We start from the raw sequence: 25,160 nt of genomic DNA on the forward strand, positions 1-25,160 counted from the left end.
TTCCGGTGCAGTATATTTATTCATAAGTCCCGTGAGCAGGGCCGTAGCCACAATTTCAGATCTACTGAGGTCATGAGTAAGTCCCCCCTCACCCAGAAAATTCTGACAGACGGCAAAAATTAAAATTAATTTAAAATCTTTTTTTAAGATGATTTTATTCATTATTTTAACTGTTACTGTATACTGTATATCCTTTCCCACCTTGAAATGCTGTTTAAAAGCCTAATCTACACTACCAACAATTGATTCACTGTCTCGCAGCTCCAAATCAGCAATTGTCCATTATAGCTCGCCTAGCTTAGCAGCCTGTTAAGTTTCTGATGCTGAAGATGAAACAATACACTTTAGAGTTCAGAAGGTGGTGGCCTTCCTTTACAACCCAAAACACGCAAGCATTAGCCACAAGCATTAGCATGTTTACCTGACTAACAATCAACAGTGGAAAATTTGCATTATATTCAAAGGCGTTAACTACATTATTTCGTAGGGTTACAGATTAGGTCAACTTGTTTCATAAAGGGTCAGCTGGAAACATTAAAAAGTCAGCTGCAGAACTGTTTTCAAACAAAGTTTTGGGTTTTTCACAGAAGAGGAGAAGACTCGAGTCACATAACTTAAGTCATAAATTTGAAGACTTTAGACTTGACTCGACAAAATCAAATAAGACTTGCGAGTTGACTTTAAAACCAATGACACATGACTTCAATTGGACTTTAAAAATATTTTATACCTTCCCCCCAAGTCTAAAGATTTAAAAGTATGCTATATGAAAAGTGTGCCACAAATCTCCTTATGTCCTTTCATTTCTTGAATCTACTAATGTTAACACTGTTCATTCACACCAAGTCAACACCTAAGTCTCCGGATGATTCGCTATGTTGGAACTATACAGTGTATGGTTTGAACCAATCCAACAACATCCAAAAAAAACCATGAGGAACTGAGCTGCAGTTGGAAAAAAATATACCAAAGATAATTTCATTTGCATACATATACTACACTGTGGTCAACAAAAAATGAATTGCAGTATGTAAAACACATGGGTCAAAAGTGACACAGGGTTGCAAAAACGTCCAATAATCTCCAATAGGCTGAGTAAAAAATGTATAAAGCATTCGTGAGTTTCATTCACAAGTTTTATATAGCATATCATTACTCCTGTGTATCCTCAGATGTCTGCTAGAAATTAGGAGCTGCTTTTGTTTATTTTTATGTGAAACTGAAGACACATTATTTCAAAAATTCCAGCACATTTTGAGAGTTAAATCTGCCACTGTCATTAATCTGTATATGTGTTGTACAAGCACAGAAAGCCTGAGTGCAGCAATGGCTTACAAGGTTGCTATAAACTCCCCCAAAAAGGCAGAGGACATGACCTCAGTGTCCACAAAGGAAGCTACAGCCCTGCCAGTGTTTTCTACTTTCCCTCCTCAGTATTTTTACAATATGAAACCATAAGCGACCCCTTTACATCCCCTCAAATTGTTTCATTTATGTGACTTTTTCCACAGATGGTATTTTTTGGTGAAAATTATATAAATCAACAAGGAGGCTTGAGCAGTGGAGGCATGCCTAGAAACTAATGAACAGAATGCCTATAATTAATAGGTACAAATGTGGGTCTAGATACTGGACTCCCCTGCTGCTCCCTCCTCAGCTCCCTGCAGGTGCCGCTGTGACAGGATGTGTTTGAGAGTGTCCAGCTCCTGAGTCAGCTGCCCTATCCTCATCTGCAGCTTCTGGTTTTCCTCCTGCAGCTGCATGGCCCTCTGCTGGGTCAGCAGGATCCTCCTGCGGGCCTTGTCCCGGCTCTTTCTCACAGCGATGTTGTTCCTCTCACGTCGCTGGCGGTACTCCTCACTATCCTTGCTGATGCTCCTCTTGTTTCCCGGGGCCCGCAGAGTTGGCAGGAGGAAGGAGGAGAAGTCCTGAAGGTCAGAAACACAAGTAAGTTTAAGTTTGAGAGTTGAGTTTGATGTATTTCCTAAACTGCTAATCTATCCACCCTCAAATGAAAGATGGATCTCACACACATGAACACACACCTGCTGAGTGTTGGCGTGGCTCTGGTGGTGGTTTGTGGTCCCTGCGCTGGAGGTGTTGCTGAGACAGGAGGACGTGTACGGCAGGTAAGGCAGTCCCATCATCTGATCGGCCACTCTGTCATCACCGCCCCCTCTCATCAGTCCCTGAGACTGGCTGTACAGTATCATGTCCATCTGAGCCAGCTGATTGGTTGATGTGGTGGGGTTCAAGGTCTGGGTGTGGGCCTGACCCGGGTATGAGCTCACCCACTCCTGGATGACAGAGGACACCCTGGAATCAGACATCTGGGGGAGTTCAGATACAGAAAAAGATTAGTTTTTTTCTTTTTTAAGTTCAGTTTCATTCTTGTAAATTAAAACAAGAACACACACAAAAAAAAAACACAAACGACTCCAACAGATGAATAAATATGACAATGGCAATATTGATGGAAGTTGTTACTCTACTTTAGTAAAAGTAGCAACATCTGAAATTATAGAAATACTTTGTGACAAATAAAACTCCTGCATTCAAATCTTAATTCGGTAAAAACACATAGGCTAACCATTAGTATTAACAGAAAATTAAAGTACCAAAAATAAAAGTACTCATCATGCAGAAAGACTAATTTCAGAGTAATATTCATTCTATCTCTGGATTATGATGCATTGATGTGTAAGCGTCACTAATGTTGCAGCTAGTGAGTTTAATGACTTTATGTTCTGCTGGATAGCTTCATCCATTGAAAAATACATCATCATTTATTAGTTAACTTACATTTTTTCTTAGTTGAATAATCTGACTCTACAGAGTAACTTGTGACTAATGCTGTCAAATAAATGTAGTGGAGTTAAAACTATATTGGCTTCCAAAATGTAGTGGAGTAAAAATGTAAAGTAGCATAACATGGAAATGGAAATAGTGTAAGTGTTTAAAAAATAAGTACAATAATTGAGTAAATATTTTAGTTACATTCTACCACTGAGATAATAAAATAATAATAATAATAATAATAATAATAATAATAATAATAATAATAATAATAATAATAATAATAATAATATAATAGTAAAAAGTAATAAAAGGCAAAACTATTGAACTATACTACAACATGTTCAAGTAGGGCTAATTCCACCGACGACAACGAGCGTTAAAAAGCTGATTACACTTTATTGGCCTGGTCACTCATAATGAGTACCATTAATTAAAATAGTACAAAATAAAATGTTAAAATTGAACTGAAGAGGACATTAACACCATGTAAGAGTTGAAACAATTGATCAGTTGATTTACAGACATTGAATTGACACAATTTTTGCTTGCCAATGAATCATTTAGGTCATTTCATGAGGTAAAAAAAAATGATTATCTTATTTCACCCTCACAGATGTGAATATTTGCTAGTTTTCCCTGATCACTAACTTTAGGTCTTTAGAATTTGGACCTAGGATCAAACAAAAGAAAAACTTTGAATATAGGCTACAAACTTATGTTGTGATGTTACTTTTTGACATTTTACAGACTGAAAAAAATATTCAATTGATTTATATAATCAGCAGATTAATCAACTATGAAAGGGCTAATTGTTGCAGCCCAATGTTTACACAAAGTTTACTGTGCACAGTAAAGGAAAAAAATGAACTTCAGAGTATTAGAATATGATTTCTAAAAGTCTGTTGTTTTTTTTACACACAGTCAAAAGGTTATGATCTGACTCACCGTGACAGAGCTCGACGCAAACTCTCTGTTCTTCAGGTCCCTCTGACAGTTTGGAAATGATCTGAAAGACAGGAGACAGCCAGGTACATCACTTCTTCTTCCTCCTCCTCTCTCTCTCTCTCTCTCTCTGTCACACACACACCCACACACACACACACACACACACACAAAGACTAAAAAGTGACAAAGAAAAAGGACATAGAGAGCGGGGTAGAGTTTTTGTGTTAGCTCCTGTCATATATAGGTTAGATTATTTTGGTTTCATGGCTACAATAAAAACAGTCTTAATCAATTTATTTTAAAACACATTTTGGGTCAAGGGAACTAACTCACTAACTTTTTTAATAGCTTTCTGTTTTTTTAAAAAAAAATATATATACTTTATTCTATCTGAGTTAATTTATCAGTTTGAGCTCTTTCCAAGAGTTCAACGTTACAACACTGTAGCAATCAAAGCGAGCTCTGTCTGACCCTCTGCGGCTTCCATACTCCACACTGAAATCGAAATGGCTGCCCCTGTTGACAACGTGAGTGAGCTTAGCTAGCTACCAGCTAATAAAACATTTAATTTATCATTCTACAATGAATGCTAATATTACAGACAATGTCAAACATTAACTGTGTACTCTGAAATTATTTTTTTATAAGTGAGATCGATAAAAGCGAGTGATAATATTTTTTAAAGACTTAAGCTAGCCAACTAGCTACCAGCTAACTTACTTTTTAGCCCTTTTTTTGCTACATTATTGACGTTTTATCGTAGAAAAACGGTGTGAACAGTTTTGCATCGTTTTATTGACGTGTTTCCTTTCTGACAGGATTTAATCGAAAGGGATTTGCCGAAAGCTGTTGTTCTGCTGAGTAATTTCACAGAACAGGTAAGAAATGTGCCTTTTATTATAGTTGCATTGTAATATTGTTGTTTAGCTACTTCTGGAGATGCAGTGAGGCCTTTTGATAACGGAAACTATGCAAAATAATATTAAGAAAATAGTATTATGTAGAATCCTGCTGTTGCGTTATGTGTATTTGTTGATTGATCATTAAGTGATGATGTTTCTGAGTTTTTCAGGGTCACTTTTAGCACAGCGTGTGTGGATTTGAGTCTTGACAGCTGAAACTCTGCTTTTCTCTGTAGGTGGCCTCAGTTACAAGTCACGTCCGTGAGCTGATAGCAAAAGTCAAAGATGGGGCATTTAAGACATCAAAGGTGAGTGGAGACTTATTCAGGATTGTTATTAAAATGGTTTGGACCATAACAGGAAAGCAGGCTGCTTGACACTTAAAAAGCTTAAAAAGGCATGAAACAGACAACTGTGTGACGTAAAAAGACTTTGGTTTTCCCAAGTCTGCTCCACACAAACAGCCCTCCCTGACTCACTGTCGTATTGTTTTCCTGCAGGGACTGTCTTTCTTAGATCTCCGCTATCACCTGCTGCTGTTCTACCTTCAAGACCTCACTCACCTGCTCAGCGTCAAGACAGAGGGAGGCAAAATAAAAGACAGCGAAGCCTTGAACAGGCTGGTCACAATCAGGACGGTGAGATGGTTGCAGATAAATAAACCTCTTTATTCCCATCAATCCAGCTGTTAAAACATCTATTTTCTTTTTTCCTGACTGTTTTTAAGGTCCTGGAGAAGATGCGACCGCTAGACCACAAACTGAAGTACCAGATTGATAAACTGGTGCGCACAGCTGTCACCGGCAGTTTAGGTAAGGTGGTTTTGTGTTGATGGTTGGATCTGACTTTATTTCCTCCGTGTTTCAGTGTATAAAAGTGTCTCTTGTTGATTTCAGCTGAAAACGATCCTCTGCAGCTGCGTCCAAATCCTGAGAATCTCATCAGCAAAGTAAGGGCCGAATGTCCTGCTCATTTCAACCCCCTTTTTTTTATTTGGGTGATACGGTTTATCATAAATTAAAATCATAGGTTGCTTCAAGACATTTAATCAGTCAGGCTACCTTTGATATTATCAATAAAGGGTAAAAAAAGCAGCATTGTAACTGACTGAGTTTCCTTCTTTCATCACCCAGTTGAGTGAATCTGAGGAGTCTGAGGGTGAAGCTGAGAATAAGACGGACAAGAAAGCAGCCCACTCTAGTGGCAGAAAATATGTACCGCCAAAGATTGCCCCAGTGCATTATGGTAATGTTATTTGTCTTCATAAACAGGTTTTTGTTTCATCGGTTGTCATGTAAAATACTTAACAATTCCTCCTCCAGTGGTTTGATTAAACAGGATAGATTTTTCCTTTTTGGTGAAGTGTTTTTGTGGAAGTGACACAGCGAAGCAGCTGCCATGTTTCTTTTGTTATAGTTAGCTGTGTTGTTTTCCCTAATTCTCCTCTGATCCCTGCGTCCTCCAGACGGTGACATGACAGAAGCAGATAGGAAGAAGGCTCAGTCGGAGCGCCAGCGGCGAGCTGCCCTCAGAAGCTCCGTGATCCAGGAGCTGAGACAGCAGTACAGCGACGCTCCAGAGGAGATCAGGGACAGGCGAGACTTCCAGAGCGAGCGGGAGAGCCGAGAGGAGCTGCACAGGTGTTTACTTTGTATACGTTGTTTGGACAGGGAGACACAGAAAGGCTGACGGGATGAGATGCAGGATGAAAGGATGTAGGGACTGGCTGAAGTGAAAGACGGTGGGATTACATGCATTACTCGACTGTTTGAGTCGGCTGTGAAGAAGTTTTACTTTTTTCTTTAAAGGAAAAATTATGAAGAGTCGATGATGGTGCGTCTTAACATGCCGCAACGCCAGAAGAACGCCAGGAAGAGAGGCGCGATGTCCATGTCCGGCCAGCTGAGCGGTATCACACACTTCAGAGACATCTCGGCACTGACAGGCGGCGATGGCGGGCAGGTGAGCTCGCAGAGACATCTGTACATCAGAAAGGAGTCACATCTGTCACACGTATTTCCACTAAAGTATCTTTGGTTCTCAAACCAGATCCGCTCAGGAGTCTTGGGACCTTGATGTTATCTAGTAAACCAGCCTGCATTTCAACCAGTTTAGAGCGTGACCTTGAAATTAAGGATGCATCATCAGAGAAAGGTGCTGCACTACAGAAGTGAACGTCGGTATATTAATTTAGCTTTATGAGCTGTGCATATACTAATGCAGGTAATAATATAAAAACACTGAGGCTCTTTGTTCTGAATCAGCGTGACTCAGTACTGCAGCACTGTATTTTCCACAACAGCAGCTGACGAGCATTAATGATAAGACGACGTCGACCATCATCTCCTTCAAACCTGTACAGTATGACACCCACTGATTTCATCACATATTGCACTTTTTTTTTTAAAGATTTTATTTTTGGCTTTTCATGCCTTTATTATAGTGCAGGAAGGGGGAGGGAGAGAACGGGGATGGCATGCACAAAAGGGCCGCAAGCCGGAATCGAACCCGAGCCGCTGCTAAGGATGCAGCCCACATGGGGCGCATGCTCTACTCCCTGAGTTAGAGGCCGCCCCACATATTGCACTTTTAAGTGAGGAAAAACCTGCGTTAATTTTTGTTTTCGTTCCATCCCGAAACCAACTATTCATGTCCCGAACCAATTTATTGTTGAAAGCTCTTAACTGCTCAGATTTAGGTGCACAAACTTGCTGCATGTTGTTGGAAAAGGAGTATTATTAAACTACAGTAGAGACGTAGAATTAAACTCTGCGGTTGGTGAAAATCTAAATTTCAGGTCCGTCTTTGGGGATAAATGTAATGAGAGAGCAGCTAAAGCAGAAAGTTGTGAATCTAATCAAGAAGTTGACACTTCACAAAGTCTGGACTTAACAGAACAGAAGGTGGTGAAATATTTATAATGACTATTACTCAGTTTGGGCTGCCAGCAGCAGATAATTAACGTTGGACAGAGCACTGCTGTTGTTTTTTGAAGTCCGCGTACATTCGTGTATCTTGGTGACTCATTCGTCTGCTCTTGTGCTGCTGGCAGCGGTTCCACTTGTATTAATGTCTCCACAGGTTTGGCATGTCATCCCACTCTGTTTCCTGTCTCAATTCACTGCTGTCATAAAGAGTGCTTATGAGTGAGAGTAATGACTGGCCAACGTCATGCTGCTCGCAGATGTGGAAAATCCACTCGGCTAAATGTATTTGGAAAAAAATTAGATTTTTCACCAGACAACGCAAGAAGCCACAAAGCGATGCAGCTAACGGGCTCATATCCGTCCAGCATGAATGGCAGCATTGTGTTGTTTTTATTTAGATCACATTCTTACTGTGGCTACTGGTTGTAACACTTTGTCTTTACTTGTGCAGGACGGGGATAACTTTCAGCCCAAGAAAAAGAAGAAACCCATGAAGAAGAAAACCAAAAGAAAAGGTGAGGACATACAAATATACCAGACAGTGTAAATCAATTTCCTGCTTCTTCTTAAGAAAACGTATTACTTTATTGACTCTATAATTCCCCAAAGAACTACTCCAACATTGTCCGTCTTGAGGCTGCGTTTATAGTCAGTTTGAAAGAAAGCTTTTATAACTAAATGATCATTAAATACGACTCCAGTGTTGTGAGATATGAAAACAATGCAATGTTGAGAAATTGAAAAGCAGCAATCAAGTGTATTTTAATCCTTTTTTAGCTAAATAACCGCCCCTGTCTTTCTCTGCAGCTTTTAAGAAGCACAGATAGACCTGAAACGTGATGTCCAATGATGTAAGAAAACCAAATGATGACCTGAAGAGGATCTCTCACCAACAGCCATCATCATTTCAGTTTTTACTTAAGACTTTTGAAGATTTTCTCACCAATAAGTCAATTGTGCTCCTGTAGTAAGTTCTCCTACGTATCTGCAGGGTGTATAACTTTGGAATAAACATTTACTGTTGACTATTTTATCTGTCACTTTTTATTGATCTCCATTAGAGGGCAGTCAAATTGCCTCCTTTTCACTCAGACCATCAGTTCTGAATGAATTTTAAGGATTCCTCGTGCCATCTAACGAACCCGCTGCTGGGACAGAAATGATAATGTGGAGGATATTTTAGGACACATTTACCAGCATTACTAGACAACAAACAGCTGCTTGAGAAGCAGCCAGATGCTGATTCAAGGCCAAATCACAACCTGCTGCACAGTGGAAATAAGTGTTTTGGTACACGTCACTGGGTTAGATACAAGTGTGGTGCAAATGTAACCCTGCCTGTTAGAGTACACTTACGTATTCCTACAGGCCTTTTTCACATCACAAGTCTAAATAGCATAAAGTGATGAACTGTATCTTGTAATTTGGGTGAGTTTGCAGTTTGATCTGTAAATCCGTTAGCACCGTCAAACCTTAAGGTTTACCTCTCAGTAATAAGGTTGTCTTGTGCCTGAATATTAAATATTTGAGGTCTGGCCTGTGCTCCAGATTACAATTTGGTCTAAAACTAATTACATGGTTGACTACTTTGCTCATACTAAATGATTCATTTTGAAATGCATAATTCCAACCACCTAATATTGTTTAGGGATCTAATAATATACAGTGTGATTTTATTAAAACTTCACCCATATAATAAACATCACTTAATTATCATGTACTTAAATTAAAACAATCATTAAACCTGAATCAATAAAAACAAAGCCTGTAAAATAATTAACCTGTACTGACATTAATCACTTAAAAAATCAAACCATATCCTGTAAAATAACTAAATTAAGTATCACTTAATTGACATGTATAAGAATTAAAACATTTCTTAACCTGTATAAATAATAAATAAATAAATACATCAACAAAGTCAGAAGTGGGGCCAGGCAGATACAGTCAGAACAAACTCACACAGACGCACTCTCATTTTTACACAATGTCTTTATTTTTTTTTTCTCTAATTACAGACTCATGGGTTAAAAATAAAAATAAAAAAAGCAAAACATTTGTTCAAACCCACTCCCCCTTTCAAAAAAAAAAGAAAAAGAAAAAAGAAAAAAGTCTCCACACAAACCCCACCCCTGACTTTCCCCACCCTAAAATAACAGCTCCGGCCCACTCCATTTATTAAATTAATAATCAATGCCGTTAGCTTATCAGCCTCCCTCAGACAAGCCGTGACTGCACTGCGCGTAGTCAGAGAAGGGGGGCGCCTTAAGGTCCGCACTGTACACCCCAAAAAACACCCTCGTCTCTGGTCCTGCCTTCCTCACTCTCACGCAAACTTGCCTGCCTGCCACTCAGCTATGTTGGCTTCAGCTCTCTGTATATAAATCATGTGTTGGATTGGCTGCCTGTTAAGTGCTGTGTGTACTGCAGTGTGCTGTGGTGTGTGTTGAACAGGTGTGTGTGTGTGTGTGTCTGTGTAGCGTCCGTGTGTGTGTGTGTGTGTGTGTGTGTGTGTGTGTGTGAGTGAGTTGAAGTGTGAAAAGGGACTAAAAGCATCATCAGCGTTTGCTGTTGTAGTAAATGCCCCCTGTGGCGGGCCTGTGGTCGCCCTGCCCCCCCCCCCCGCCCCCCCACACGGACAGGATGGGGTGAGTGTGCATAGCGGGAGCAGAGAGAGAGAGAGACGCTGCAGAGACAGTGGGGGGGGCCGGCGCCACCTGGGGAGGGGTCGTCAGCCTCCACTGGTCCTGAAACCTGAACAGACAAGAAGTGGTCTAATATACAGAGAGAGGACGGGGGGAGGGGAGGGGGAGGAGGAGGAGGAGAGACGGGAGACAAGGAGCACAGAGGGGGAGAGGGAAGGGAGGGAGGGAGGTGGAGGAGGTTGCACGAAATAAAAACACTGATGCCTGTCAAAACAAAAACGAGCTGTGGCCATGCCTGAGTTGGAGGTGACAGGTATGGACGAGCGGCGGGGGGAGGTGGCAGCAGAAGGAGCCCCGCCCACGAGAAACAACAACCAAAAAAAAAAAAAAAAATCTATGCATGTACAGTCCCTCTGAACACTGAAGGTCCATCACTGTCCAGAAAAAAAACACAATCCATGGTGTGATGAGCCAAAGAGGAAGAGGGGAGGGGAGGAAAAAGCATGAGTTATAAAAGGCAGCAGGGGTGAGGGTGGGAGGCAGAGAACGGCGGACACAAAGGGGGTTGAGGGAGGGGTGGGGGAGGTAATGATATACTCCAAACCACAAACTTAAAACACAACAAATACTCTGGCTAGTGATAGTTTCACATATGTACGGTACATTAAAAACAAAAAAATAAACAGTATTTTCTTGTTGCTGTTCCCCCTCCCGTTTTTTTTCTTGTTTAGGTGGTGGTGGAGGGTGAGTGGGTGGGCTGTGTTGGTGATGGTGTGAAAGCAGGAGGTCACAGCCAGACCAAAGGAGACACATCTGCAGCCTGAGATACCACCATCTTCTCTTTTTTTCCCCCCCCATTCCCTTCCCGCCCCTCAAAAACAACAAAAAACAAAGAAATCTGCCACTGTATTCTTTCCCCAATGGCCAACTTATACCTTACCAGGGGTGACCGCATCAACCTCCGCACACGCACGCTCACACACAATCGCACACTGCGGCCAGTCAGTCTCTCTGTCCAGGAGAAGTTTTTTTTTTTTCCTTTTTTTGTCTTTTTTTCTCTTCTGGGATTCTCTTCTTTTATTGTAGGGGAAGGGGAGGACTTTTTTCATTGTGTGTTTTTTTTTTAATGGGAACAGAGAGGGGAGAGGGTTGATAGTAAGGGAGTGTTGGGGAGGGAGGGGGTGTTTAGTAAGGGGAATACCACGATGTTGTTCGCCCTCGGCCCCTGGAAAAGAGAGAGAAAAAGAGGGTGAGTTTTTTTTCTGGTTGGCTTAAGAAGACTGACACCAATTTCCTGGTGTGATATAATATAGTATATATATATGTGTGTGTGTGATTGTGGCCAGAGGAAGGGTCTGCAAACTGAAGGGGAAAGAGTGTGTTTATATATAAAAAAATAAATGACAATGTTTAGGACAGTGTTCACAGATAACTAAATCGACATACCATCTTAACGGTATTGGGCCTTTGATCACAGTGTTGTGTTACAAAAAATCAATCTGGAAGAATAGACTACAGTGCTGAAAGAAGCTGAAAGCAGCTTTGTCAAGAGAGGAAAAGTGTTTCATTTCCAGATATTGGAATAATGATTAGTGTGTGGGTGTGAGGGGACAGCAAAGGCACTCTCTCTCCCTCTTTCTCTCTCTCTGTCTCTCTCTGCGAGAGCCGCCTCTGGGGTCACTGTGGGGAAAGACCTTGAGGACAAACAGCACCACACATATACCCCCAGCAAGACACAGTGCACATACACACACACATTTGACAATTGGGGGGACAGGACTCACAACTGCATCATTATTATACACTCAAAACATTGCCTGACACACACAAAGCCAGGCAGCAGTGGACCTTCTGCACGCCACCTCCACTTTCTCATACACACACACACACACACACACACACACACACACATCATTCAGTGGCAACAAACAAAAAAATGTCACACTGGGACTGAAGCCAGTGGCTGTCAGGCTAGATGCTGAGGTCAGGCTGCAGTAATGAACCCTCGTTTCTGGGAGTGAGCGCTGTAAAGGCGAATCTGGGTTGGAGTATGTGTGTGTGTGTTTGTGTGTTCATGTACATGCAAGGACATACACTCTACATAAGCACAGAGAAGCAAAAAAAGGAAAAGGTTCTTCCACTCTTCCACATCACAAGTACAGTGTGTGTGTGTGTGTGTGTGTGTGTGTGTGTGTGTGTGTGTGTGTCTTCTGGCTAACATCAAAATCTTGGCTTTTCACCATGCCAACTTGGGAAGATGATGATAACAATGTTAATGGATGCAATACCACAGAAAACATTTTTTTGGAGCCAGAGGCCAATTTCTTAAGTGCATGTAAACATGAATGACTCTTTGTTCACAAGCTTTCAGTCAGGGTGCAAGGATTTTGGTGCAAGACAAATGCCACTATTTGGCTGTGTTGTCCTTTAATACTATTAAATCCTGGCAGACGGCATTCTTTAGCCTGCACAGAAAACACTTGCTGTGGCCTTGTTGAATCTTAACTTCTTATATTCAAAGCCAAGCAACACCGTTAATGAAACATAACTCTTGGACTGCGTTTGCATGGCTGCAGCCAAATGCTGTGAAATCTTCCCAAGCACACAATGGGTCAATGCAAAGATCTTGTGTTTTTCTTCACCATGGATGTGTTCCAACGACAAGACAAGGCACAATTGAGAAGTGTCATTTGGTTCAGATCTGATCCTGATTCTGTTCAACTGCAGCACAGATTTAAGCGTGCTAGTGATGACTTCCTAATGTAGCAACCAATGACAGCTCTCCTCTGCAAAATGTGATCAAGGCCATTTCAAGTGGAACAACTCTGCATGCTATTCTCTGCGGCTGATTAGAACATATTAACCAATGCTGTTAGATAATGTGATGACACACTATGTGGTAATCAGGAATATTTGAGAGGGTGTTTTCTAAGATTATGAGCACAGTCAGAGTGAAGTTACAGTTGGAAACAAAAATTATTTTATGACCTTGAAACTGCCAGGTTCAATCCGACTGACTGCAAATGACATTCAACACATTCAACAAGTACTGTTTTTTTTTTTTTTAGCACAGTGTTATTTGTGCTTCTTCCTATCGTGCAGAATGTGGTGTCAAATCTTACTTTCATTATCTTCACATAACTGCAAATCAGTCAGACAGAACTTTAAAGTTGAACGATCACAATAAGTCTTCCCTACGCACACAAAGCCTACTGAATTCAAATAATGCTTATATAGTCTTTTCACTAATAAACTACACATTACTATCAGTACTTTATGCTTCTGGAGACTTGATTTAATATCAACAACCCCTCAGCTTCTCCCCAAGTCTTTGTGTGCCTTGTCCTGCAATTCAGGCCAAAGCCTAGTGAGTAAACTGGCAGGGTTAGGGTTTCTTGGTATGTGTGGGAGTGGCTGGGGTAAGCACACACAGTGATTAGAGAGATTCTGACCTTGAGGTTCAGACACTTTCTCACACAAAGGAATGAATAGAGATGTAACCCTTTCTTGTGGTTATTTAAAGGCAGCCTCGCTGAAATGGGAATTCATCGTACAAATACTCGAGTCAAGAGCAAGGGCAAAAATGAAACAAGAGAAACACACAAGATAAAATGGAATAAATGGGGGCTTGTCAAAAGAACTTGGCAAGCCGTTAAATCTCTGAAATAAAAGGCCTCCGTATGGAGGTTTTTAGGCCCTTTCCAAAATAAGAGCTGCAGCATCTTTCTTCTGGAAAATGTTCTTTGTTGAACATTAAGTATTAAAGCAACAGCCAAGGCCTGAAGGTTCCAGATGCTTTGCAGGGATGATCGAATCAGAATCTCTCCATCTCAAAGCTCAATGCATGTGTGGGGAAGTTGGCATGCTGATCAACGAATTTGGCACCACACCTCCTTTGTCAGTCTCAATAGAAAAAAAAACAAAACAAGATGGCTCCACGGGGCTTATATGGAGTTACCAGTGAGATTCTTTGTAGCCTTGATTTTTCACGGCCTACAAGGGCTGGCCACAGTTTACATAAAGGGATGGTAAATTACATTGTTTAATTTGCATAATCTGATTCATAAAAACTGTGCAGCTTTACTTAATAATTAGCTGCCAAGAGTTTTTAACATTTAAAGTTTGCAGTAACAAACTTCATGTGGTCATACAGCAGAAACAAGACTACTAAAGACTCACGGGGCCCCGCTGCAGAGCTCTGAAATAAAGCCCATCAAAACACTGAATGAAGAAAGCCACCACAGTCCCAGTGCACAACACTCTGATCAAAACCAGGCTCATTTTGTTCAATGTGTGCATCACAGCAATGCGACAGGAAATGAAGTATCAAAACACAACTGCTACCATGCCACTGCAAAGTAAAGCAATGCCACAGGTTACTGTACTGATTGTCACACAGTTTAAAACACGGAAATTTGCAAATTGGTTTGCACTTTCCCTTGCCAATAATTGGTCAAATTACAAATGATACCCCAATCATTCAAAATAAAAAAAACATGAAGTGCAGTCGCTGGAGCTTTGCACCAATACCATTGTGTTATCGTTATGTTGCAGGAGATCGCATTGGCACTGACCCAAACATTGTTCCAATTAATGCAGAGTGTATGTACAGACTGGGAAGAACAAACTGATGTGCACCGAGTATTTTTGCCTCAACCGAAATGGTTATATGTGATGTGGCATGCAATGAGCCCCCAGCCCCACAGCTGACGTGATGTGATCCCTAACCTGACTACATGGCATGTCTGAGTGGCGTGTACGTGTGGTTCTTATACAGTCTGATACAATCTCTATAAAGTTGATAGCATGATGAAATGTAAGTTCTAACAAATGTTAGACTTCAAACAAGATTTGAGGAATTGGCTGTAACATTTACACTGCACACAAAATTCAGTCCAATACAACAAATACCAACAAAATAACTGCAGGTCTGTGTAAATCTTGCTGCTAAATCTGGCTGGTCATGGTGGTCTGCCTTGCTTGTCCTGTCCTCTCCTTTTCACAGCATACACTGAGTGAGGTGCAGTGCATGCAGGTGCAGTGTTCTCCCACGGTGTCAGAAATGAGGCGTCTTGGCGTCAGCTCACCTGAAGGCCCGTCCTCTGCCTCTGGGTGGTGTGTAGCCACTGTAGTAGCGTGCACGCGACGAAAAGTTTCCTCCCCGTGACCGGAATCGAGCCCGTGGAAAGCCGCGGTCTGTGGTGCTGATGCCTGGTCTGTTTGTTCTCTTAGCCCCCACCTGAGGAGCGAGAATCAAGCAAAGGACAGGTAAATTTAACTGACATTCAGTCTTGTGGCATTCCTCTAAACAGCTTTTGTATTTTCCAGATTTAAAGAAAATTGCTCTTCTTCCTAAAAATAATAATTAAGAATCTTAATTTTTTTGTGAGAATTTTAGTAAATTCATCCACCCATTATCTGTAACTTCTTGTCCTATTAAGGGTCCTGAGGAGCTGTGCTAGACTTGGACAGGTCAAGAAACTACAACATCGCCTCAAGTTGGATTTCCGACTCTGACAGTAAAAGCAACTTCACCAACCCCAACCTCAAAATCCAATATGACTGCAGCACCATCGACAGCATCAACAGTCGTGAAATTTGCCACAGTATACTAGCACTTCTGTCTTATTTGTGTTTTATTAAAAAAGTCAGACATCACTATCCAATTTTTATCTGTGCTACATTGACTGTATACGCAAAATACAGCGTAATGCATCATTATCAACTGGTAATGCTAACAGTGGCTATAACTGGTAACGTGAACACCTTAGTTTTTCCACTTCTTGTACTGGAACGCAGTCAACTTGGGTGTCATTCCCAGCTCAGATTTGTAACTTCTGAGGTAAATGGAATGCAGCATTAGAGACAGACAACCATTCACGCTCACATTCCCACCTACGGGAAATTTTAGCTGCATTCACACTGCCTGTTCAAGGCAGGAATATCAGGCTGTTATTTCAACTTGCCGTTCTGTTGATTACATATGATCACAAATGGGGGACAGAGTTGTCTTGCCTCTGAGCTAGGAACAGACGTAGGAACAGCACTGTAACAAGGTCTCTGTGAAACGTAAAGACGTGACCATGGGCAGCATTGTGACGTTTTGATGACGTGTTTGTGTGTGTGACTCACTGTGGGAGATTTAAAGAGCAGCTGTAGAAACGAGCAGCTAATACAAAGAAGAACAACAGTGGCCATAAATGCCCGCAACCAGAGAAAAAAAATCAAAAATTTCGGGAGCTTCTTACCCCCCGAGCAGAGGACAATATCAACCCCAATATAACGCAAGGCAAATAATTGTGACTGGCATGTTATGTCTTTGTTATTGTTTAGACGGCACTGCTGACACATGCATTGAAGAGCACACTAGAGGTCGACGCTGTTGTGCGGCCCTATAGCGCGATCGCTGTGTAAAAGCTGTTTTAGAGTCACCAAGTAACCTAAGCGGCATGTCTTTGGACTGTGAGAGGAAGCACTTGATGAAAACGCCACACAGAAGGACTCCAGCTCTCGGATCCCTCTTGGTGTGAGGCAACAGTGCTAATCACTGCACCACCAAGCCACCAGAATATCAAAGAAGATGCTTCATTCATTTGCAAAACAGTGAGCTTTGGGATTCTTGTTATGACTTGTTGACAGAACTAATCACAAGAGAAGCCTATCTCTCCTTTCTGGTGACATTCTCCTTTCAGTTTGGAGATATGCAAACTATTTAGGTTTCTGCAGATGATTTTGTATCAGTGCTTCCTTTGCCATATTGACAAGAGCATATAGAGCATTTCCATTCAAACCCAACTGTGCCAGTGTAAATATTAGGTAAACTTTGACCAGAGAACAAGAAATAATCATCACACAAGCTAAAGAGAGCCTGGCTGGAACACAAACCTGCTGTGAAGAAACAATAGTGAAGGTAAGACACGTAACCATATATCTAAGAGGACAAAGGAGAACATACACACTTGGCCAATCGGGACAAACCCAACAAACTTACCCAAAACTGTCAGTAATCAAAGTAGCTCCTTCCACTCCAGGCATCAACTAAATTTAGCCAACAGTGCTTATTCTGTAACTGTTGTGTTGCAGTAGTCACAATGATTATTTTGTTTCCATTCAGTTCATTTTTTAAAAGCACCCGTAGTTAGTTCAATGATCATAAGGGATAACCTTTTATTAAAGTCTCTTTCCCGCTGGATAAAAACTGGAAATGGGAAAAGAGTCGATTGTATATTTTTAGCTGGTTTTCCCATGTTTAAAAATCCTGCTGGGGCCGCTAATTTGGTAGGAAAGGGTGTAAGAGAAAATTAAACTGTCACATTGCCTTTTTCTTATTTCCTATCACATTGGTGTCACTTTTCTTCTCATTCTGACCTACAACTGCTGAAATGTCAGTGAGAACCTCCTAGTTGAATAATGTGAAAGCTGAAATTTAGATAATGTCTTACCTTTATCTGCCTTCCTCTGAAAAGGGACTCGTCCAAAGCCATGGCTGTCCTAACAGACTCTTTGTCTGCAAACTCAATATAGGCAAACCTGAAGAAGAAAAAGAATCAATGAACCTCATGGTGAAGACCTGTAGTGCTGATCAGTTTTCACTATGATGAATAGTAGAACAAACTCAGTAAGCCTCAGTTGTCCTTATTTTAATGTTTGCTTATTACAACACCAATCCAAATTTTGGATATCTTAATATGGCACAGGTGTCGTTTTTTTGGAGGCTGCATTACAGTGAAGTTGTAATTTTCTGAATTTATCAAACTGTTTGATTATTTTCTTTCACACACTTAATCGTTAAAGCCACTTTACTATCCACCAATAGCCAACCCTACAATATCATCACAATATCCACGTCGCCCAGTCTCACCCAGGGCAATGCACAAGTCACACATTCCTTCATGTCCAATACATTTCTACCACACGACTTCATGAGTGCTCAAACGCAAACAAAAGCAGTAACATGTAGAGTATAACAGCCCCGGCATCTCAACAGACACCACTGATGTGTTTTAAAAGGATCAGAAACATCGAACTGGTGAGGAAATATATTTCCCTAAAGGTGAATGCGTTGTATAAAGTTAAAGCCATTTCTGGTGGGATTTAACTTTTATTATCGTATTCAGAAGACTGCATGCCAACAGCAACAGATTAAATGTTTTTTTAATCTCAAAAAATGTTCGACAGTTGCTCAAATCTTGTCCCGGAAACTGGTACTGTTGAGCCCTGGGTTTCTCACATTCTCACAATCACATTCAACCATCACGCTTTAGCGCTAAATCATCTGTATAGATACTAAATAATAATCTGTCCATCCACAGTTCCATTTTGTCCGTTTTCTCTGCCAACAGTATGACTGTGTTGCATTACTTAACAAGGACAATGATAACTTGCCATCCACTCTCCAGTGATTTATCCACTGCATAGTGGAGAGATACAGTACAATAATGGTTTATTACCCTTTGGGATGCCCTGTGTATTTGTCACATAGGATGGTGACTCTGTTTACTGAACCGCAGCCATGAAAGTGAGCCTCAAGCTCTTCTGCCGTGGCGCCGTAGTCCACCTGAAGACAGAGAAGACAGAGAAGGTGCATGTTTAAATTAAGACTGAGGCACAGACACAAACGCAACACAGACATCAATAGAAACACAATGTTGAAGTACCACAATATCATAATTGCAAATTGGTCTAAATGAAGAAATACAGAATAGCTTTGATTTTGTCTCTAGCTAGCTTAAAGTCCTAAAAAAAGTGTGTGTGTGAGAAGTGCACCAGTATGAAGCTACTGAAAGGAGCAAGCGAGCCTTGGCTGAGATTACAGACACTGTGAATAAAACAATTGTCACCCAGGTGCTTCGCAAGTCACAGCTTTAGGGCAGAGTAGCAAAGAGAAAGCCATTATTTGCCAGAAGACCCACAGGAGACCCAGAGGGAAAGGTCCAAACAATGCACATGGGACTAATTTTCCAGCAAGACCACAAACCAAACACAAAGGCAAAGCTATAAAGTACTGAAATCTAATCTTAAGCATCTTTAAAGGTGCTCTTAAGGTTTAAACCCAAACACTACAGCTCTGGAGTGACTCTGCCCATAATCAAAAATTTTTTGCAGGACTTGAAAATTCCTTTTTCCTCCCGGTCAGCATGTATTTCACAGAGCTTGGGTCGTTTTCCAAAGGAGAATAGGGGAAAACAGTGGTGTCCAGGTGCACAAAACTGATTTTAATCCATACTCAAAAGTTTTAGGCACTTCACGATTCTGTTTCAAGCTGTTTCCTTAAAGGTTTTGCCTATTTTTCTCTGAGGTCATTGGCAAAGGTTGCAACAAGAAACATTACAATGTGACCAAAATGGCATCTATGGGACAGTTACTCACATTTCCAACATAAATAGATCTGCCATCTGCTTCCATCTTCTCCTCAATGGACATGATGACGGGGCCGACTGCACAAAGGAGAGGGAAACAAATATATATGAGCAAAAAAATATTTCAACCGAAACTAAAACATGCAAACTCTCAAACAGCATCTTGGGAAATTAAGTTTTGTCTAAGTCTACCAAATGACAGGAACAGATGACTAGCGGATCAAGTACAAGTCTGAACTTTGTATTAGTTGGAATTGGTTTCACGTACCTGTTATACAAGAAAATTAACGGAACTTTTCACACGTCTCAAGACTACTAAGTACTGCATGATTACTTTCATTTAACACCATTTTATCTGTTGTATTTTTGCAGAATTATAATATCTATAATGTATAAATTGATTTGTAGGTTAAGAATTAAATAACAAACATTTTATTAATGTATCAGTTGGAAACAAGCCATCAAATAGCACATTGTAGTCTCTTGCACTTATGCTATTACTCTATATGACCTCTCATCACATCACATCAGCACAGGTCTTGGTATTGACAAGTATGAATAGGGATTTAAATCTTAATGTGCATATTAACATTAAAACTGTTGGTTGAGATAATGAATTGTACAATGAGATTAAATGTGTTTTTAAGGAGGCACAAGATCTGATTACTTTTGAATTATTATTTATCCTTTATTATATGCTTTGACAATAGAGACAGAGAAAGTGAATGTGGACAGATGGGGAGAAAGAAGCGGTCTTCCCCTCAAAACACACAAACAGACCTGGTGGGGGGCTGAGATTCATCTGTTTCTCCACCTCGTTCTGGAGCTCCTTCAGCTTTTCTGCCTCTTCCTCCATCTCTCTCACCCGGGCTTTGATTGCCTCCAGCTCCTGCATCACAGACACACATGTGGTCACTTCATTATGAGCACAATACAACTCATTGAAACATTAACAGGTTTCCTGTGGCTTAAGGCAAGCTGGATATAAGACTTTAAAAATGTTTTTGATGCCATGCGGAATTAATTTTAAGACAAATTTTACAATGACCAAAATTTAAATGAAAAACTTAAATTAACATCGCTGCGTTTCTTTTCTTTTTTTTTTTGTTGCATAAAATACATACAGCCTTGTTTGCACTGCCTTGTACCAACAGCTAAATCTTGATTAATTAGTCACTTTTTGATGGATTTGTACTTCTTCATAGTGTCTGAGGTTCAGCGACAGCTAGCTTTCAGACTGTGCTTTTTTTGGTCCACCGGCCATATGGCTAGTGAATGTCCAAATTACCAGCCGATAAATACATTGCCATTGTTTTTGGGCTGGTAAATGAAGCAACTTGTATCAGCCATTTGCATATTTTATCAGTATTTGGCTGGTGCACAATGCTGGTTTTTATAGCCTGATAACAATTGAGGCCTTATTTTAGATCAATTAATACAGTGCCTATAAGACTTTTTAAGGATCTGTGGAAACCTGCTTATTCACGTGTCATTTATCACACAGTGATGATAGTTGCTATACTAATAACTGTTGACCAACTACCAAATCTAGCCATGAAGATGTACTCATTGACAAATCTGACCACAACACCCCTAGACAATGCCAGCGAAGATGTCAGAGAAGCAAGGAGACGCTGAGCCCTGCAAGTGATGGTGCCGTCATAACATGACCTCGATCCAAAGAGAAGCGTGTGTTTGCATCGCTTCTGCCCAAATCAAAAACCCACACAATGGGACTACTTCCATTTAAAAATGTTTTATCTGACTGGTCCTGAACCTGCATCGTAGTTGGAATGCCTCTCATCCCCCACATTTGTACACAGTGTTTTCTACCATGCAGCCTACATTTGGCCGTGGCTGCCTACTTGAAAGTTGACTTAAAGCCAATGAAAATTTGCCTTTTCAGGTCATAATATGCTTAAGTATCTAATTACACTAACATATATTACCATATATTGTATATTGTGATTTATTACCCTTCTCCTACTGTAAATTCTGTCCCCAAAGGAAAACTTCTGTTTTATCTGATAAGATCAACTTTTTGGTCTTTTCATTTCACTAAAGTAAATTTTTGTAGCACATTGAATCTGAACTGAATAGACCACAAGGGCTACTGATTTTATAATTTTAGTCAGCTACCAGAAGTTTAACTTGTATTTATAATGTTTAAAAAAACTTCAAATATAGACAATTGGGGTCTGTGTATCAATTCAATATCGCAATATTAAAATATTGTGATCCCCCACCCCTAGCATGACACTCAGTTTACATATTTCCTGTAATTTCTCAATGACTATTAATCTAAAGTTAAGTGACAGCATTAAAAACAGATACAAGACAGAGTCAACATAACAAGTAAAACCATTTGTAAACATAAGTAATCAATACTAGTTTTGAGTAAATTAAAGTTATTAACCATGTATATAAATTCAACACATATTTTGTGCATACTCATCTGTTTGAAAAAAAAACTACTATATTTCTGGTTGACATCAGTATAGGCTTATGCACCGGATAGGGATTCGCTTTTAATTAATTTTGCCACTGAACATGTCAATAAATAATTTGTTTATTAGTCAATGAGGAAATTGATTCACTGCAGTTCTATGGCAACTGAAATCCAATTAGAACCTTTTTGGAAACACAACTGGAAACGTATTTGGGGCAGTGACAATAATCAGGTCTGTGGAGCAAAAAATTAAATATTCCCATAGTGAACAGAGAGATGGCTGTGTCCTCACGTGGGAGCGGACCCTCCTGTCTGACAGTGGTGCACTGCAGCACAGTGGGAGTCATTCCAGCTCCATCCAGGGCTGTTGCCCGTGCTGACAGGATTTGTAATGTAAAGGCTCTTTGTACAACTGGGTGCAGTGACAGACACACCATATTAAATTCAGGTCTTCTCACCAGAGAGAACGGGGAGGGGGGGCTGCACAGTGACATACTGCATGTGATGATAATGGCACCATCGTCTCTCAGCCCTCCAATCTACAAGCATCATAGTGCGTGTCGACATCATGCCAGGATAAAGCAATCCACGTTCAGAGCAAGATTGTTAAAAAATAAAGACATCCGACTCTGACATGTTGTAGCTTCCTTTTTGTCGCATATTCAGTGCAAGCTCTTCCACTCCCCTCCCTTCTCTCATTCTCCTTGCTCTAGCAAAACATTTAAGGATGCAAACCCAGCCCCTCAAATACCGCAACCCCCAGCTTCTGCGTTGCATGTCGCGCTCTCACTGCCCAACAGACACTACAACCTCAAGACCCACCTGGGCATGGTGCATAGACATTATCAGGAGTGTGCACGAGTGTGTAAGTGTTGGAAAATGTAAATCAGGCCGACTAAAAAGCTGGTTGTGCATCTTGAACCATTATAAAGCAAATCAAATGTTCCAACGATTCACGATAACAACCTTCGTCCAAAATAACTGACAAAGATGATCAGGTGTACGTCTGCCATCTCCACCCTAGCTTTGTTAAAAACCAGCTAGCCTGTTAGCATGTCAAAATCATGGTATTGCATGGTTTTAATCTAGCCATGAGGGTGATGGTAGTTAAAGGTGCGAATTTCACAACTTATCTCGTGACTAGTGATTACGGCTGACATGTCCTCTGGTCATTTTAGCTGCAGCGCTTGATGCTTGTGATTAGCTAGCGTTAGCTTGCCGAGGCTCGGTCATTTGCATGTGCACACGCCGGTGCTTTAAATGTTGCAGCGGCCAGCAAAATGGTGAAGGTAAATGAAATAAAATATGTAATTACCGTAAATAGGTCGCCTTCTCAAGCAGGTGGACTCGCTCAGCGGCGGCTAATGGCGGCGGCCTGTCCTACCCTCGCCCCTGACTGTCTCCTGCATCTCCGTCTCGCATTTTTTTGAGACGAGGATTTTCCCCCCCAACAGCTCGTGCTGCTCCCTGGCGCAGAGAAACTGGCGCCGCTGTTGCGCCAAGATGGCTGCCGACACCACGCATGTCACCACCCATTTCTACTGCACTGCGTGAACCACAATGGCGGTTAATATCGACCTGGCGATAGCAGTAACGCACACGGCATGTGACCCAAGATTTGTGGAAAAAAAATCAACAAATTGCTCGCCTGCTTTTACTAACTACTCCGCTTTGACCATAACGGCTCCCGGTATACATTTTGGCTCTAACGAGTGAAACAATGCCCTTCACTTACCGGGTCTTCAATTGCGGCCTCTCCCTCTTCTAACCCCGGTTCTTCGTCACCGACACCCGGGTCTTCCAGTTCGGGATGTCCGGGGTCTGAATCTAGTAGAGACTCCTCCGCCAGTCCGTTACCGAACTCCGCCATCGCCCTGTTCCAACTGTACCGACGCGCCTCGTGGCCAAACCGACGTTGCAGGCCCCTACTCACACACAAGGGGGTAGAGTGAGCGGGGCGGCGGAAAGAAAAAAACGGCGGAAAACGCCGCTTACTAAAGTTAAAATGGGGAATAAAATGCTAGCTACAGTTCCAGCCACTACTCAAACAGCATATCACGATGAACAAGAACTGCTGTTTCACTCGCGACCTTTCAGCAATGGTCCAAATTACCGATAGGGAACCTAGTTTATTTACTTAAATGAGTGTATAAAAAAGGCGAGGACTCTACGCGCGAGCGGCGGCGTCCCTTCAGTTCAGAAATGGAAGCCGGGGGCGGAGTCATGTATCACTGCGGGCGTAAAACTCTCCATCCTATTGGTCACCAGAGGATTCTGGGCCAACCTCTTTGGTGTCTCCCATGTTTCTATTGGATAGTCGCACAGGACTTTCCGGTTCCCAAATCGCATGTGTGCTTTTAATTGGATAACTTCCCCGTCAATCATATCTCTGTCAGTGGTAAGTGAACTGGCGAAGCCAATTGTTTAGCAAATTAATTCCAGGCACATTTGAGCGTGTCATATAAATTGTGTCCTCCACTGTGACCTGAGTGACCTTTACTTAAAATATGCCACTCAAAATTGGCAAAAAGGAATAAATGATCAATGATGGAAAGCGTTTAACTGGAAACTAAAAACTAGATATTTTAATACCCCTCTCATTATTTAATTATATATGAAAGAAACTTCAGTGGCAATGTGTTGGGAGAATTTGTGGAAAAACTGGGCACCATATGCATCATGTTATTTGGGACTGCCCAATAATTCAAAGGTTTTGGAAAAGCTTGAAAAAAAGAAATTATAAAAAACAAAAACTATTCTATTACTATTAAACAAAAATTATAGTTACATGTCCCGTCAGTCCAATATTTCTGGAGTTATACCTTAAGACAGATACAGTACAGACTAGAGGTATACATTAGGGATACTTTTTTGATTGCCATGGAAATGTAAACAGTGGCCTGGAAAGATGCAAAAACACCAACTATACCCAGTGGATGCAAAGAGGGTTGACGCTAAGGAATGAATGGAAGCAAGTCTACAACTGAAAATTGACATTTTTACACAAAGGTGGACACAAGTTACATCATATCTGAGGTTTTTTAACAAGTAGAAGGGGTTGTTGTAATAGATTTTATTATAAGTAACTATAATTCAAAATGTCATTGTTGTTTTGCTCTGTAGCTGAACCGACT

The 25,160-nt window shown here is 41.0% G+C and overlaps 3 protein-coding genes across 5 annotated transcripts; 1 reads left to right on the plus strand and 2 right to left on the minus strand.

Moving 5' to 3' along the window:
* On the minus strand, positions 1 to 3,836 carry cebp1 (CCAAT/enhancer binding protein (C/EBP) 1). Its single transcript, XM_088072249.1, has 3 exons — positions 3,745 to 3,836; positions 2,046 to 2,330; positions 1 to 1,928 (listed from the first exon to the last, which is right to left on the minus strand). The coding sequence occupies exons 2-3, from the start codon at positions 2,328 to 2,330 to the stop codon at positions 1,623 to 1,625; spliced, it is 591 nt and encodes a 196-aa protein (XP_087928375.1). The 5' UTR covers positions 3,745 to 3,836; the 3' UTR covers positions 1 to 1,622.
* A 331-nt stretch (positions 3,837 to 4,167) lies between these two features.
* On the plus strand, positions 4,168 to 8,603 carry ngdn (neuroguidin, EIF4E binding protein). Its single transcript, XM_042510472.2, has 11 exons — positions 4,168 to 4,271; positions 4,563 to 4,622; positions 4,883 to 4,954; positions 5,147 to 5,284; positions 5,374 to 5,458; positions 5,543 to 5,595; positions 5,780 to 5,891; positions 6,112 to 6,286; positions 6,455 to 6,608; positions 8,025 to 8,088; positions 8,381 to 8,603. Exons 1-11 carry the CDS (start codon positions 4,251 to 4,253, stop codon positions 8,398 to 8,400), a joined length of 954 nt encoding a protein of 317 aa, XP_042366406.1. The 5' UTR covers positions 4,168 to 4,250; the 3' UTR covers positions 8,401 to 8,603.
* A 944-nt stretch (positions 8,604 to 9,547) lies between these two features.
* Positions 9,548 to 24,235, minus strand: pabpn1 (poly(A) binding protein, nuclear 1). Of its 3 annotated transcripts, none has more exons than XM_042510247.2 (7): positions 23,762 to 24,235; positions 20,358 to 20,466; positions 19,588 to 19,655; positions 18,669 to 18,775; positions 17,661 to 17,748; positions 15,306 to 15,457; positions 9,548 to 10,327 (listed from the first exon to the last, which is right to left on the minus strand). In XM_042510247.2, exons 1-7 carry the CDS (start codon positions 23,894 to 23,896, stop codon positions 10,132 to 10,134), a joined length of 855 nt encoding a protein of 284 aa, XP_042366181.1. In that variant the 5' UTR covers positions 23,897 to 24,235; the 3' UTR covers positions 9,548 to 10,131. The 3 variants fall into 3 exon arrangements, with proteins under 3 accessions (XP_042366181.1, XP_087927947.1, XP_042366182.1); XM_088071821.1 differs by lacking the exon at positions 23,762 to 24,235 and adding an exon at positions 23,342 to 23,496; XM_042510248.2 differs by lacking the exon at positions 9,548 to 10,327 and adding an exon at positions 10,779 to 11,443 and having other exon boundaries at positions 23,762 to 24,234.
* Between the last annotated feature and the right edge of the window lie 925 nt (positions 24,236 to 25,160).

This window comes from Plectropomus leopardus, chromosome 21 (assembly GCF_026936395.1).
Source record: "Plectropomus leopardus strain MGB_pleo_1.0 chromosome 21, ASM2693639v1, whole genome shotgun sequence".
NCBI lineage: Eukaryota > Metazoa > Chordata > Actinopteri > Perciformes > Serranidae > Plectropomus > Plectropomus leopardus.